This window comes from Coturnix japonica, chromosome Z (assembly GCF_054131305.1).
Source record: "Coturnix japonica strain WE chromosome Z, WE-NBRP24, whole genome shotgun sequence".
Taxonomy (NCBI): Eukaryota; Metazoa; Chordata; class Aves; order Galliformes; family Phasianidae; genus Coturnix; species Coturnix japonica.
The window spans coordinates 3,752,330-3,767,956 of record NC_140702.1 but is presented as its reverse complement, the minus strand read 5'-3'; the positions used below and the strand labels follow the sequence as shown (position 1 = coordinate 3,767,956).

Here is a 15,627-nt window from a genome sequence, read left to right as displayed (position 1 = left end):
CACCATCGTGTGCAGCAGCTTGTAGGTAAGTTGAGCTGGTGTGGGATGGATGGGTGGGCAGTGAGGTGTTGAGAACTGCTGGCTGTTTGAGCTCACAGCACCGTATTGCTTACTCTTGACCATCAGACGTAATTTTCCCCTGGTACACACGTTCCAAAGGGGGTATCAGTAAAGTTGACACCTGTCCCGTGCTTCTTCCATTGTCTTCTTTGCTCAATTTTGGAAGCATCGTAAAGTTGCTGGGCGGACAGGAATCACGTAGCCTGAAACTAAGCATGTCTTGCAGCAAGTGGATGGGACGGTTGTGCTGTGTGTGTTATTCCATGACTGTCTTAGCCCTGCTCACTGACCTGCTCTTTCTCTCTCCTCTCCTCGCCCTCCGCCCACTGCCTCGGTGCAGCTTTTGCTCTCATTCGATCTGAGCAAAGCGACAAGGAACTGCTGCAGATAGCTTGAGGTGATCTCACTGCCAGGTACGTGCCATGTTTTGTCCCCCCGCATGGTTTTGCTGCAGGGTATGTGCGGGTAGCTCTGAGGAAGTCTGTCCATACTGTGCTGTGTGAATAGAGAAAACAGAAGTGTGTTTCTGCTCTGTTCCAGCTCTTCACATTTGCTGTGATGGGCGTCGCGTGCAGTGGGATCAGCCGTGAGCCTGAGGTGGCGGCGACGGAGGTACAGTATGAAGCTCTGGCTGTTCTTTTTTCCGAGTTGAGCCATTAGAAGGAGCTGCAGGTGTAATCTTCTGCAGGAAAGAATGGGCCCAAAAGGGCCTGGCTAACTTTCTGCGCCAATGCCGTTGCTGATTAGTCTGGGTAGAGAGAGATGCATCTTTGCATGTCCTGGCAATGCACGCCAGGAAGAGAAATAACTGTGATGAGACATGCAGCTCCTTCTGAAGTGCTCCTGATAAGGATAGAGCGCATTTGCTTCAGCTTTCTCTGCAGATGTGCTCCTCACCTTGAAATCCTCCTGGTTTGTCCTCAGCTCCTGACCACGGCCTGTGCTCTGTTTTGCAGGCTGATAACATGCGGGAGCCGCAGCTGGTGCGTGCTATTTCATCTGTTAACATACCAGCGATTGCGGCAGCCCATGTTATCAAGTGCCACGTCGCCCAGGGGCCGGATGAGCTCTCTCTGGAGGTAAGCAGTTCCAAGCGTTCCTTGTTGTCATGCATGGGAAAGTAGCATAAGCTGTGAACACAGCAGGAATAGTCTCAGACACCTTTAGTATATCATGTGAGATGAAGATTCGAAGGTTCTGTTGCAGCTTAGACTTGTTCTGGGTTGGGAGGAGTTTGCTGTCAAGCTTGAGGATATTCTGCAGCACACAAGAAGGCAGTTATTTGAGCTGTTCTTTCCTGCCAGCTGTGCTGAAGCTGGGATTGATGTTTCATCTTTTGCAGGTTGGAGACATCGTGTGCATTGTTGATATGCCACCAAAGGAGATGAGCCCCTGGTGGAGAGGCAAGCGTGGCTTTGAGGTAGGCACACGCTTCCGACTATAATTTCAACTTCAGCAGAATTGGGAATCTCAAGTTGGAGCTGCTCTGCCTGCACAGGATGGCTTCTTGCCACAAACAGTTGCCCTGTGCCGATGTCAGAGGACCTTCCCTTTGGCTCTGGGCTTGCGCTAATGCCCACCTGTCTTTTTGTTCTTATTACAGGTTGGTTTTTTCCCTGGTGAGTGCGTGGAACTCATCAGGGGAAAACTTCCCGAGTCACTGGTGAATTCCTTGCCAATTCCAGGTACGTATTTTACATTTGTCAACGCGGGTTAGTAAAATGTAGACAGAATGTGGCTTTCAGGGGGTTTGTAAATGCCCAAGTTCAGCAAGCTTAGCAAGAGAACTGCATTAAGCTCCTTGGGCACCTCCAGGGATGAGGAAAATCCGTTCTCGTGTGTCCTTGTTGGGAATGTAATTCCTGTTGTTACGTGCTCTGTCGAATGCATTGCACTCAGCCACGTCCAACTGAGCCAAGCCTGAAATGAACTGGTTTCTTTGTTTTGTTGCTCAGTGGCAAGGAAACGGGGCAAACTCATCACCCGCCTTCGTTCCCTGGTGAAGGCCCACCCCAGGAGAGCAAAGCAGCCGGAACCAACGACATTCTCTGGATCCATGTCCTTGCTTGACATCGTTGAGAGGTATTTAGCCAGCAGGACTTGAGGGCTGAGCTGTAGGAATGGAAGCAGCCTCTGCTGTTTGAAACAGAGCGCATTTCTAAGCTGTGTTTCAGCAGAAAGCAGGCAGTGCCAGGAACAGGCAACAATTGGCAAGGGCTCAGTGCAGCTCTTCCCTCACCCTGCACCATGACTGACAGCATGCTCTGTTTTCTCTGCAGAATGAGTACTCCCAGTAAGAGGGCAGAGTCAGCAGCTTGCAGTTGGCGTTCCTGCTTCTGCCTGGGCAAACCATCCCCTGTGGCCGAACGCCAACTGCAGAGCAGTGCCAGGGAGCCCTCTGAAGCAGAAGTCTTGGTCCTGGCAGGTAAGGGTGCAAATCCAGCTTTCAAAACACTGCTTGTCAGCAACACAGGTAGAATTCATGCTTTTAGTGGGCTTGTACTTCCTTCTGGCGTTCAAGCCCATGCCTGACATCTTTGGTTGACCCCTGTCTTTCCCAAATGAGTCTCTTGTCAACACAAGAGCTGGGCCTGCACGAGGATCACTTTCAAGACAGTGACACTGTTGCTAGAAGCTTATTGGCTTCTCCCCACCACCACTACATAGCCAAGTGTCAAGAACCTCTTTAATGGTTCATCTTGTGAACGTTCGACACTAACCGTTGTGCATCTACTCCTTCCTAGGTGACCCGAGCCCTTGTATATCCCCAAGACGCAGGGCATGTTACGATCATGCATCCAGTGATTCCATCAATGAAGAGCTGTTGAGAAGCACAGGATGCTGCAGTTCTGATGAAAGCCTTCCATATAACATCAGTTATGCAGAGAAGAATGTCATCGTTGTTGAAGCCCTCATTCATCCCATCCCTCCAGAAGCTCCTGACCTGAGCCTACCAGATGCCACAGTTACAAGCCTGGACTGTGGCCTGGTGCCTTTCCAGGACAGCCCAGCCCAAGTGCAGCCCGACTGCCTCGACAGCAACACCTCCAAGCAGGACCAGGACAGCGTTACTGAAGAGCAGCCGAGCCTCATGGAGGGGGACTTGGAGTCAGGCCTCCAGTCCCAGGCACCAGGCAGCAGCTCAAGCTCTGAGCCACTTTCCCCTTAACATCAGAGGACGTGTCCCATCTTTACCCCAGACCTTTCATTCCCTCCTTTCTCCTATTGAATAAAGGCACACTCGTGCTCAATCAACGCCTTGACTGCATTCCGAGTTTTCATTCACAAAGACTGGGATGAATGCAAGAAACAGCAAGGCAGCTCGGCTTGCAACGCTCTGGCTGTGGGGTGCGTGCAGGGAAACTGTAACCATACAGGGAAAGGCATCCACTGCTTCCTAAAGCTGTAGTCCAGCCCTGCTACTGCTCTGTGGCACAAAGCCCTGAGGGATGTTCCATATTGTTAACCTAAGTGAAGCCAGCTTCATGCACTGTGTTTTGTTGTTGCTGGGTGAGAGGGGGATGCACGTTGGTGAGAAGATGAGCATTGCTGGATCTGCCACGAGTGTCCCTTCTGCCTCTAAGAATATGTCCTAAGTAGGATGTGAACACTGCTGGCACTTCCTCATTGCACGTGCTTGGAGGATCTTCAGTTCTTGCACATTCAGGATGTCTGTCAGTGACTACGAGGAAATTCTCAAGTACTAGGAATTCCATGAAACAGTTGGAACGGGTAAGTGTCATCTTTGTACAGAAACAGCACGCCTAACAGTCTGTCTCACCACTCTAGAATTAATCTGAGAATAGATTGACAGCTCCTGTCAGTTCTCTAAGTCAGGTTTAATTTGGATAAACTTGAAATGGAATTTCTGAAACCAGTTGGAAATTGATGGTGCTGATTACCTCTTCCTCTAATTAAAGCATTACGCATTTTCTGTTGGGGGAGAAAGTTACAGTACTCCACTCCATTCCAGTGGATTGCAGGAGAGAATTGAAGGGGGAAAAAAAAACACAAAGTAGAACTCATGTGTTGAGATAGAATTATTTACTGAGATAGAGAAAAGGATAATAGTTATGATGAATGCAAAAGCAATTGCTCACCACCTACCAATCAGTGTCCAGTTAGCCTCCTAGTAGTGGTCGAGATTGACATGAAGTTCTACCCCCTTCAAAACTCCTTCCACAATATGTCATATAGTATGGAATATCCTTTGGCCAGTTTAAGTCAGCTGTCCTAGTTCTGTTCCTTCTCACTTCCTTGGGCTCTCAGCTGAGATTGACTGTGGCTCTGTACAACGCTGCCTGGCAGCAGCTGTAAGCATCACTGCGCTATCTCCATTGTTTCTCTAGAATGAAAACGTAGTATTAAATCGGACACTGAAGAAAATCATTCAGTTCCAGCCGAAACTCAGACAATAACTTGTGCTTAGGATTGTTTCCCTACAGGAAATGTTAGATAATTACTGCTACTTGGTACTGTGTCATGTAGCTGAGCTGGATTATGTTATCCTTGAAGAAGTGTCTTCCTCTGAAAGGGGAGTAAAACATGATGTTCCTAATGAGCGGAGCGGAGACACAGATCTGATCTGAGTGTTGGTTTCACATTTTTGTGATGTTCTTTGCTGCAGTTTGTATCTAGAGAGAAGCCCTTGTGGTGTCAGTCTGTTGTGTAACCTGCTCTAGTTTTGTGCCTCAAGGAAGAGTGATCCTTTAAACAAATGGTGGCTGTACAGAGGGTATGGGGTGAGATGCATTCCTCTGGCCCCATCCAATGGATTTTCTGTCACTGAAGTCTTGAAGCACAGGTTAGGTACTGGAAGGCTTGAATGTTTCCTCACCAGTAGGTTAGAGCTTGGCATTTTGAAAGCTTCTGGTATCTCTCAGTAAAGCAAATCATTACAACATGTGCATTTTCCAAGGCGTCTTAGGAAATCCCTATATCTATAGAACCTTTCCCCACTGAAAAAAAAGCACATGCCCGAGGGATGAGACTGCATGTTCTCTCTGGGTAATATGTTCAGTGCTTGGAAAGCTATTTCCTTCTATCTAGTCTGCTGTTTTGGTGTATGACTGTTTCCTGTCACTATCCCATCGTGACCTGCTGGCCAGAGCCTCAGTCAATCTTCATACGCACCCCCTCTCCCCACCCCGTAGGCACTGAGAAGCTGCCATGAGGTTCCTCTGCACTCTGAACAAACATCTTTCTCCCCAGCTTCTCTTCTCTGAGTGGGAGCTTCAGCCCCCTGCACAGGCTGGAGGTCATCCACAGAACTTGCTTCAGGTTGTTATCCTTCCTGGCCAAAAACCAGATACAGTATTGTACATGTGGTGCAATGAGTGTTGAAGCAGGAATGACTTGTCCTGGTCTGGTTGTGCTGCTTTTTAATGCAGCTGATGATCTTGTTGTACTTGCCAGCTGTCAGTGAAGATCTCTGAGACAGCGAGAGCGAGCGAGCTTTGAGTAGACTGGGAACGACTGTCCACAGCAGGAAAGAAGAGAAGAGAAAATATGTTTCCTTGGGCACTTGGGTGGAAATCATTCCTGACTGCTTTCTCATCCACCGGGATAATCTGCTGATTGACAATTTGAAGCTGAGAGACTTTGGACTCTGTGCAAAGCCAAAGGTAAGAGGATGTGTTAAATCAAATACAGTGTGCCCCCAAGTAATGCATGTTTGACCACCGTATGCAACAGGGGCTTGTCCAAACAAACACCCTAAAATCAAGCTGTTTCTGTGGCTGACATGTCATTGCATCTTGTTTGGAATGGCCTGAACTGTGTGAGAGTGGTTAACAGATTGCTCAGAAGCACAGGTAGATTATTTTCTGTAGCTAGACTCCCTGTTTTCGTAGTCTAAGCTGTAGATAATTTTGTAGGTATATCACCTGTCTTATGCAAGAGTCTGTAATAGGAGCATGGGGTTGGTGTGCCTAAGGGACCTTCTAAGGAACTGTATGTAGGATGAGATTGTGGATAGAATAAAATGATTTTGCAGGATCCTATGATTGCATACATGCTGAGCTGTGGGTAGAAAGGCCTGTCTGCTGAATATTGTCCCTGTTTTTGCTGCTTTGTCTGCCAGTATTTTGTGGATTTGGTTCTATGCTTGGTTGGCCTATGTGGCACTGTAGCCTGATTCTATACCATGATAGCATGCAGAATTTAAGGAGAAGTATTTTCTTGCCAATGGGCTGGATTTTTTGTATCTGGTTCTCTAACTGGCTGCTCCCTATACTATCTGTAGTAAAAATAGAGACACAACATTTGATTTCCCAGAAATGAATGTTACTAAATGCCAGCACTTCTCATGTCTACAAAGAGCAAAGTTCTGCATTTGCTATTAGAATTTCCTCTTCCAGAATCAGGAGGTAATGTAGGACCCCACAGATTGCCTTCAGAATTCAACAGTTAGTTCTTTTTCCTTTCTGAGTGCATAACAACCTGAGCACATGAATTGAATGACGGGGCTTTTTAGTCTGGTACAATCTCTGCTGTACACTGAAACTTGGTCCATTTGTAAGCAGGACTTTGTATTCAGCAGAATACTGAAGGAAATGGACTATATGCCATAACTGTTGTTAGAACAAAGTGTGTCTGGTGTGATCTTATGCGTTTTGTAGCTCATGTTAGCAATTTGCCTTCCAGCATTGCCGTCAGCCAAGCACATGTTAATTTTACCATTGAATTTATCCAAGTGATTCTTAAGGCTGATTTTGCATATGTCTGTTCCTACATGTGGAAAGTAATGTCAGTATCGTCCAAATAATTTTTCAGTGTTCATTCTAAATCCTCTTTTATTTTAGTTATTATATTTTATTTTATTTTTATTGCAGAGAGGAAAATACACTGTCCAAAATGGATTTTACCTGGCAGTGCCCTACTATTTAACCAACTGCTACAGGTAAAAGAGCTGCTTCTACTCAGAGTGATCTACAAAATGCTGCTGCATAAGCTCAAAACACTGATGCAGTACTTAGAAAATATTCAGGGCTTAAATAAGTTAAATTGTTTCATGCCTTGAATCCTTGAAGAAAAGGTTAGCGTTGCCATGTGCTGAAAATTCTCAAATAAAAACATGGTACTAGTGACAGGTTGTATGGGAAATCACAGCTTGAACCACTGATTAATCAGATGAGGCAATTGTTGGGTCAGCTGTGGGAGCACAGGTGAGAGTAATCTAGCTGTGCTCCCAGAAGGGGTCGACTTTGACTCCACCCTCTCTGAGACCTCATTTAAGGGCTGACCACCACAGAGACAGCATCTGTTGGAGACTGCTCCCCAGTGGAAACTGCCTCAGCTATCCTGTCCAGGCATCATCATTGGTGAGTTTTCTTTGTTAATAACCTTTGACTGTTTCTCACCATCTTGGTCAATATCTCTATATTAGCCACCTTTAAGCAATCCTCTGTTATCACCTTTTCACAGGTATTGGAAACAATTAATATTTTAATAATTACTTAGTCTTCAAGCAGCTTGCACTTGAATGTTCTTAATTGTACTGTATAACTAAAACCGATCTGTAAGCAAAAGATGTCTCCTAAAGAAAGCTGAACATGCTAAGTATGCATTTCAGATACATCTAGGCAGTCACATAAATACAAAATGCTGGTGGAACATTTGCTGTAACCATGGGTTCTGTAACTGCTCTTCACAGCTCAGGTGTTTGACCTTCCTTTTGGTGAAGTGATGAAATACTGCTGGTTTCTATTTGTGCTTCTAGGTACCTTGAAGCTCTTAGGAATAGAACAATTGTCTCCAGTTCTTTTCAATGATATCAGTAACAGCTCAAGTGTTGCTGCCCACTAGGTAGACCCAAAGAAGCGGATTCCAGTGAAACAACTGTTAAGTCACTCTTGTCTCGTACGAGGTTCTTCTGATGCCGTTCACTGGTTATTTAAGTGCATGTACCCAAAGAAGCCTAAGTATTTTCTGAAATCTTTCCTGGACCACTGGCATCCTCGCAGAATGGAAGTGATAATCCATTTCTTCAGAGGCTGCTGACAAGTGGTGTCTCTCAGGGGTCCACCTGGGGACCAGTGCACTTCAACATCTTTCTTAGTGACCAAGAGAATGGAACTGGGCGCACCTTCAGGAAGTTTGCAGCCAACTGAGGAGAGAGGGGCAGTGGATAAGACAGGAGGTAGGGATGCCTCATCCCTGCTTGTATTCAAGGCTGGGTCGAGTGAGGCCCTGGACAGTTGGATCTGGTGAGTTGCAACTTTGCGACTTGGAACTTGATGGTCTTGAAGGTCCCTTCCAACTCAAGCCATTCTACGATTCTCTGGATCTCTACATTTCTGCTAAGGAAAGAGTTTGCAGCTCAGGGGTTGAGCAGATGGCTTCTTTCTTGGCAGTCCTTAAGGTTCAAAGTCCAGCTGTCATCTCCTATCCCAAATACGTCACTTGCTGCTGAGTTAGTTGTGCTTTCTGTTAACCAAGAAACTCAGCAAACTCTCAGTCTATTGTACACAGTCCTTTTGTTTTGGTGGCATCCACGTGCTCCAGTAAAGTTCCACCCTAGGATGGAGGATCCCAGGTCTCAGGCTCACGAGTTGACCAGTTCTCAACAATCATTCAGCTGTTCTCACAGCCCTGGGTAACTCTGTCCACAACTCAAGCCATTCTACGAAGTCCTACCCAGCCTGGCTTTGAATGCTTCCAGCGAGGAGGCATTCACAACCTTGCAGGGCAACCTGCTCCGGTGTCTCACCACACCCACAGTAAAGAAGTAAGTGATTCTGCAAGCTTAGCAATGTCTTCCGATGCCATTTTTCTGCTTTCCCAGTGTTGAGAGCTGAGGGCCCTTATGCTGCCAGATCTTCCATGAGAAAACCTCAGAGCCTCCACCAGGTGCGGGTTGCAGAGGGGCCGAGCTGCAGTCAGCGCGGGGCCGCCTCACAACACTGTCGCCAGAGCGGGTGGGGGAGGTCAGGTAACCATTAATTTGGGGGTGAAGGAAGGAGCAGTGAAAAGTGTTGTATTAGTTTGTAATAGCAATAGTAATAGTCTCGTGCGTGTTGGAAGGGACCTTAGAGATCATCGAGTCCAACTCCCGGGATTCGAGCCCCTGTGTAGCAGAGCGGCACTTCTACCACTTGTGCCACAAGGGGGATTCGAACCCCGGGCCCTGGTGTTGCAATGTGGTATAACTACCACTGCGCCACCGTTTGTGTTTTGGCTGTTGAAGTGGAGTTCCATTTTTTGGAGTAAAACTATGGGCTAAGATGGAAAACAGAAGGGAGAAGGCTGATACCTGGATCGTGGGCTGAGCTTTGGTGACTGCAGCCATTTGCAGTAGAAGTTTTGCTGTTTTGCGCAGTGGGGTTCAGAATGTGAGCTGATGATGAATGGGAGCTGCTCAAGGGACAGACTTCCACGTACAAGATCCAGTGCCTCAATGACTTTCTTGAAGCGAGGAGCCCAAAACTGAACATAAGACTTGAGGCACAGCCTCCCCAGTGTTGAGTCCAAGGAGATGATTACCTCTCTGCTCCTGCTGGCCACACTATTTCTTATACAGGCCAGGATGCCGTTGGCCTTCTTGGCCACCTGGACACACTGTTGGCTCATGTTCAGCTGAGCATCGACCAACAGCCCCAGGTCTATTTCCTCTGCACAGCCCTGCAGCCACTCAGCCCCAAGCCTATAGCGCTGCATGGGGTTATTGTGGACAAAGTGCAGGACCTGGCATTTGTTCTTGTTGAACCTCATCCCATTGTCTTCAGCCCAGCTCTCCAGTCTGTCCCTCAGTAGGGCCTCGCTACCTCCAGGCAGATCCACACTCGCAGCCACTTTGGTGTAATCTCGAACTTACTGAGGTGCCCTCAGTGCCCTCATCCAGCTCATCAATACAGACACTGCACAGCACAGGGCCCAGCTGAGTCCGTGCTAATGAGCTCTGAAGCATCTGCGGGTCCGGTACCAGAGGAGGCAGCAGTGATGCTGGAGGGCACGTGGTGAGTGCGTGGACAGGGTGGCACAAACGTGTGCGTGTGCTGAGGAGTTGGGTTGCACACAGGTGCACACAAAGGGGTGTTTGTGGAAGGTGTAGGCACGTAGGTGTTCCCAGGGATGGTTTGCACACGTCTGTGAATGCAAAGGAGGGCACACGATGCAGTTCGTGCATGGGGGTGTGCAAAGCAGGCAGGGGATATCTGTAAAGGTGGCACCCGTCCCGTGCTTCTTCCGTTGTTTTCTTTGCTGAGTTGAGGAAGCATCGTAAAGTTGCCGGGTGGACAGGCATCACGTAGCCTGAGACTCAGCATGTCATGCAGCAAGTGGATGGGATGGTTGTGCTGTGTGCGTTATTCCATGGCTGTGTGAATAGAGAAAACAGAAGTGTGTTTCTGCTCTGTTCCAGCTGTTCACACTTGCTGTGATGGGTGCTGCGTGCAGTGAGATCAGCCGTGAGCCTGAGGTGGCGGTGACGGAGGTACAGTATGAAGCTCTGGCTTGTCTTTGTTCCCTGTGTTGAGCCATTAGAAGGAGCTGCAGATGTACTCTCCTGCAGGAAAGAATGGGCCAAAAAGGGCCTGGCCAGCTGTCTGCGCCAGTGCCATTGCTGATTAGTCTGGGTAGAGAGAGATGCATCTTTGCATGGCCTGGCAATGCACGCCAGGAAGGGAAATGATGATGATTATCTTCAGAAGGAACTTAAACTGAGTGAGGAAACCTTAACACAGACAGTATTTCAGTACAATGGACAGCTGAATTTACTCAAGACAGAATCTGCAATGCTAACTTCCAAGCTTCAACAAGTCACTGAGAAGGTAGGATTGGCAGTGTCAATGCTCATAATGGTGTTATAGAAAATCCTTTGTACATATGGGAGAGGCCAGTGTCACAGATGATGAAATATCATCTGTTATTGTTCATTTGCTAAGAGAAATGAAGGCTTGAATGAATTGGAATCAGAGCAATGCTGACATTTTCTTGAGTTCTTACATACTCTGATTTTATATCCCTGCTACTCAGGCCCTGAGTACTATTGTGATTTGGGAGTCATGAAGGAATTGAATAAAAGCCAAGAGTATATCTCGGAGTTGTGCTATCAGAAAGACTGTGTGGTTTGATACCAGTTGAGCACATGGAGCAACACAGCAGTTCCTGTGTTCTTTATTTGATTTCCTTCTGGTTATTGTCTGACCCCTTGATTTCCAAGCAGGATTAAAACACCCCTTATTTTCAGAGCAGTGTATGGAGGAACTGCTGCAGGTTTTCAGAATAACAGGAGCTTAAAACCCTTGCAGAATAAATAAGGTGCAAATGCAAACTACAGAACTAGTTGCCAGCTCTCCTGTGGTTTGTCTGAAAAAACACCACGAGGAACAGCAACTAAATTAGTAAACACCCACAAATAAGATATGCACAAATATGTAATGACTGAGAAGACACTGGTGAATTCCAGAAAAGCAGACTCTTCCACAAGAGCCTGCTGGTCATTGGAATGAATGCTGTAGAGTGTGCAGTGTTCTCCAGGGCTGTGGCTACCTGTGCAAGCTGACCTATTAGCAGAGGAACTGCGGAAGCTGTTCTCTAGCATCTTTTTTCCAGCTATATGGCACGAAGCCCAATAAAAAGGCAGAGGAGCATTTGCTTCAGCAGGGGCGTTAATTGGTATCCCTAGGTATTGGCCCGCTTGTGTGAAGCCTGAAGTGATTTAAATGTTCACAAGAATCCTGTGCCTCAGTGTTCTGCTGAATGTGGCAAAGGGATGGATATGTGCTATCTGCAGTTGCTATGTGTACTGTCCTGTGCTGAGTGTATCATGTATTTTTATTTGTTTGTTTTTTGAAAGTGTAAGGATGAAGGAAAGAAAGTGAAGACGCTGATGGAATTGAAACGATCGCTTGAAGCATATCTTGACGAGGAAATGGAAAGAAATACTGAACTGCGGCAGGAATGTGACAGGTATGGTTCACTAGTATTTGAAAGAGAGCTCGTGTAAGTTAGAAGTCAGGCTTTAAGGAACTTGAATGTAAAAGTAGGTGTGTTTAACTCTCTGAACAAATTCAGATCTCACATCAGTTCTTGCAAGACAGTTCTGGTACATGAGCCTATGATTTTCTGTAGCTGCCATAAGAAGAGCAAATGTAGGCTGCCTTGCACTTCGGGGAGGGAAGTCTTTTTTTCCTCTGTTGAGGTGAAATTTGGACCCTCCAGGTGATCTATTGCATTGAAATGCTGGTTTTTCTTATTAACTTCTGGCCTGTTGAGCATGTTAAAAATGAAGCAAGCCATAGCTATGCTTTTCTTGTACAAGCATGACAAATAGATACCTAGTTCCTTTGCTTATTTTCTTGACTGATTTGTTGTGCAGGTTCAAGAGGCTTCTTAAGAAAGCTGTGAAAAAACTGAAGATGCAGGAAGCCAAAGAAAGAGGCTCCCAATTTAAACAGGTATTCTGAAATGGAGAATGAAGTTGACAAATCAAGAGTAAAGTCAAATTCTTGTTGTTTCTTTTTGGGGTTTTTTGGTGTTTTTTAGTTTTTTTGGTTTTTTTGTTGTTGTTGTTGTTGTATGGGGGGATGAGTTTGCAATGTAAATTATATGGCTTAACGGTAATTTCATTTTTCATGGCAATTTTTCTGTCTTTATCTGCTTATTTAAGGATAAATATATTTTAGAAACTACCAACTTGATAGAAAATACAGCACATGAAAAGCAGACTGACAAAGCAGAAATTTCTCATCAGGAAGCCCTAGAAGAAAATGAGGAATCCCACAGTGCTGACAAGCAGTTAAGTCTAAAGCCGTGGGAAGAAAGATACGAAAGGATGTGGATTGAAAAAGAGAAACGGGAGTTGGAAACAAATTTTAAAAACATTTTAGCAGAGCTGAAGCAGCTGTTTGGTGAAATTAATGAATCTGCGAAAGCTCCATCCGTTGTGGCAGAAGTGTCAGAAGATGACCTCAGTGAAGAATTGAAGAGTCTTTGTGTTTCATCTTGTGTGACAGAATCAAGTAATAAGTTAGAAAGTAAAGGTGAATTTGGAGATGTGGAACTTAACGTCGACCTAAAAGAACCCAAACCTGAAATTGTTCTTCCAAGTCTCTGTGTCCTTCCTGATCACAATAACTTAAATGCGAGTGTGGAAAATACCTGGAGAATACCAGATGAAGAAGGCTGCACTAATTACACAGATGATACAAAAGTACATCTATCAAACGCAGAGGAAATGGAAGAAAATGAGGATGGGATTAGTAGGAATGTAGAGAGAAGTCCTGAGTATTCCCTGAGACACTGTTTAAAAACAAATATTTGGGATGACATTTCTAATAATCTTCCTAATATAAGACCTGTTTCCACAAATGGTGAAAGTACACTTGGCTTTATAAGCGAGAATGGGGTTAACAGCAAATTGAAGACAAATGGCTGCTGTAAGAAGCTGCACTGCGCAATCAGGCTGTAAAGCCCCCCAGAGCTTGCACTGCTTGGCCTTGATGGCACAGGCTGCGTGTTGCTGTGTTCCACTGATGCTTCTTGGAAGGCATCGAGTCTGCCTCGGTGCTGACCACCAGCGCGCTGTCCCCACATTTCCCAAACCTGTGGCAGCTCTCCAGCCTGACTGGTGTCTAAATCCCTTCCTGCCTTTTTCCAGGACACTGCTGGTGCTGCAGAGGAGGAGCGGGTGCACAGAATGAAGGATGCCATCCAGCAGCTGCCCGCTCCTCACTACAGGTCAGTGCTGCACTCGATCTGCTGAGCTCAGCCCTGCTGCCTTTCAGAGGGCGATGATGCGATTCCAGGTGTTGTCTCACACCTGCAACCTCATGCCTGTGCACGCTGCAGCGGCTGAAGGCTGCATTGGGTCAATTGATTGGGTCAGTTCCTTGGCACGAGAGCACGGTTGGTGCAGCCGATGGCTGCGGCTGTGCTTTGCAGGGCTTGGTGCTGCAGCGTGGTGGCACTGGGAATGTTTTATGTACTTCATATTCAGGGATGGTAGCAATGACAACAACCAGCAGGAAGTGAGGTTTGTTTTGTGCACTGCAGCACGGCTTCCTTTTTGGTGCCTCTCTTGTTTTCCAGGACTCTGCAGTATTTAATGAGGCACCTTGCATCTCTGGCCAGGAACTGCTCCGTCACCAGCATGGACGCTAAGAACTTAGCAATTGTGTGGGCTCCAAACCTCTTAAGGTAAACTTCTTTTTCCGTTTCAACACGATGCTTAGTTCTGCTCTCCCCCAACCCCAGGGGCACAATTTCTAGATGACAGTTTCTACTCACTTGTTTAGCTGGGACTGCTGTGTCCCTGATCATCCAGGATAATTTTGTCAGTGGCATCGCTGTTTGCCCACTGCGGAAGTCTCCAGTGCCCAGCTTGACAGTTTTTGGCTACAGAAATTCAGACTTGGGGAAATGATCTTGGGGAAATGACTTGTAAGATCTGCCTTTTCTTCAGATCCCAGCAGAGCCCTTCTGCCTGCGCCAGCAATGAAGCTGCCTGCGTGGAGCTGCAGACACAGACAGATATTGTGGAGTTCATCATAACCCACGCAAAGCCATCCGCAAAATCATGGACGAGTTCAAGGTGGATATTCGTTTTCCCCAGAGCGGAGCTCCTGACCCCAACTGCGTGACTGTGACAGGACTCCCTGAGAATGTGGAAGAAGCTATTGATCACATCCTGAACTTGGAAAAAGAATATCTTGCAGATGTGGTGGACAATGAGGCAATGCAAGTGTATATGAAGCCCTCCTCCCATGAAGAGTCCAAGGCCCCATCCAAGGGCTTTGTGGTGAGAGATGCCCCCTGGGCCACTGTCAACAATGAAAAGGCCCCTGATATGAGCAGTTCTGAAGACTCACCACTTGTCCTCCTAGTCCCCAGGTCCTTTCCAACAGATACAAGCTAGTATTTCCCACCTGGGATATTGGAAGATGGGAACTTGCCAGCAGTCAGTGAAGATCTCTGAGACAGCGAGAGCGAGCGAGCTTTGAGTAGACTGGGAACCACTGTCCACAGCAGGAAATAAGAGAAGAGAAAAGATGTTTCCTTGGGCATTTGGGTGGAAATCATTCCTGACTGCTTTCTCATCCACCGGGATAATCTGCTGACTGACAATTTGAAGCTGATAGACTTTGGACTCTGTGCAAAGCCAAAGGTAAGAGGATGTGTTAAATCAAATACAATGTGCCCCCAAGTAATGCATGTTTGACCACCGTATGCAACAGGGGCTTGTCCAAACAAACACCCTAAAATCAAGCTGTTTCTGTGGCTGACATGTCATTGCATCTTGTTTGGAATGGCCTGAACTGTGTGAGAGTGGTTAACAGATTGCTCAGAAGCACAGGTAGATTATTTTCTATACATAGAGTCCCAGTTTTGCAAAGTCTGAACTGTAGCTAATTTTGTAGGTATATCACCTGTCTTATGCAAGGTTCTGTAATAGGAGCATGGGGTTGGATAGAATAAAATGACTTTTGCAGGTGACGTACGGATCCTGTGATTGCATATGCTTGAACTGAATTGTTCTGATTTCCAGAAGCCTTTATTAACATGTAAGATGGGTACGAAAGAATGGGAAGTCTGACTTACTGATTCCAAAAGAGTTACTTGTCATCA

The 15,627-nt window shown here is 46.5% G+C and overlaps 1 protein-coding gene and 1 long non-coding RNA gene across 2 annotated transcripts in view; one reads left to right on the top strand and one right to left on the bottom strand.

Annotated features, from left to right (window-relative positions):
• LOC146753557 (uncharacterized) overlaps window positions 1-15,627 on the bottom strand; it is a 127,201-nt gene that overhangs the window by 41,144 nt on the left and 70,430 nt on the right. The gene's annotated exons all lie outside the window — the stretch shown is intronic.
• Window positions 1,004-3,887, top strand: LOC146753560 (uncharacterized). Its single transcript, XM_085530614.1, has 5 exons — window positions 1,004-1,480; window positions 1,664-1,745; window positions 2,016-2,142; window positions 2,340-2,485; window positions 2,805-3,887. The coding sequence occupies exons 1-5, from the start codon at window positions 1,241-1,243 to the stop codon at window positions 3,227-3,229; spliced, it is 1,020 nt and encodes a 339-aa protein (XP_085386740.1). The 5' UTR covers window positions 1,004-1,240; the 3' UTR covers window positions 3,230-3,887.

Excerpts from the sequence above, each read along its gene's own strand:
- LOC146753560 (XM_085530614.1), top strand. The coding sequence starts at position 1,241 with ATGAAGATTCGAAGGTTCTGTTGCAGCTTAGACTTGTTCTGGGTTGGG. Across the intron at positions 1,481-1,663 it reads GAGGCAAGCGTGGCTTTGAG|GTTGGTTTTTTCCCTGGTGA; the intron begins GTAGGCACACGC and ends TTCTTATTACAG. Across the intron at positions 1,746-2,015 it reads GAATTCCTTGCCAATTCCAG|TGGCAAGGAAACGGGGCAAA; the intron begins GTACGTATTTTA and ends TTTGTTGCTCAG.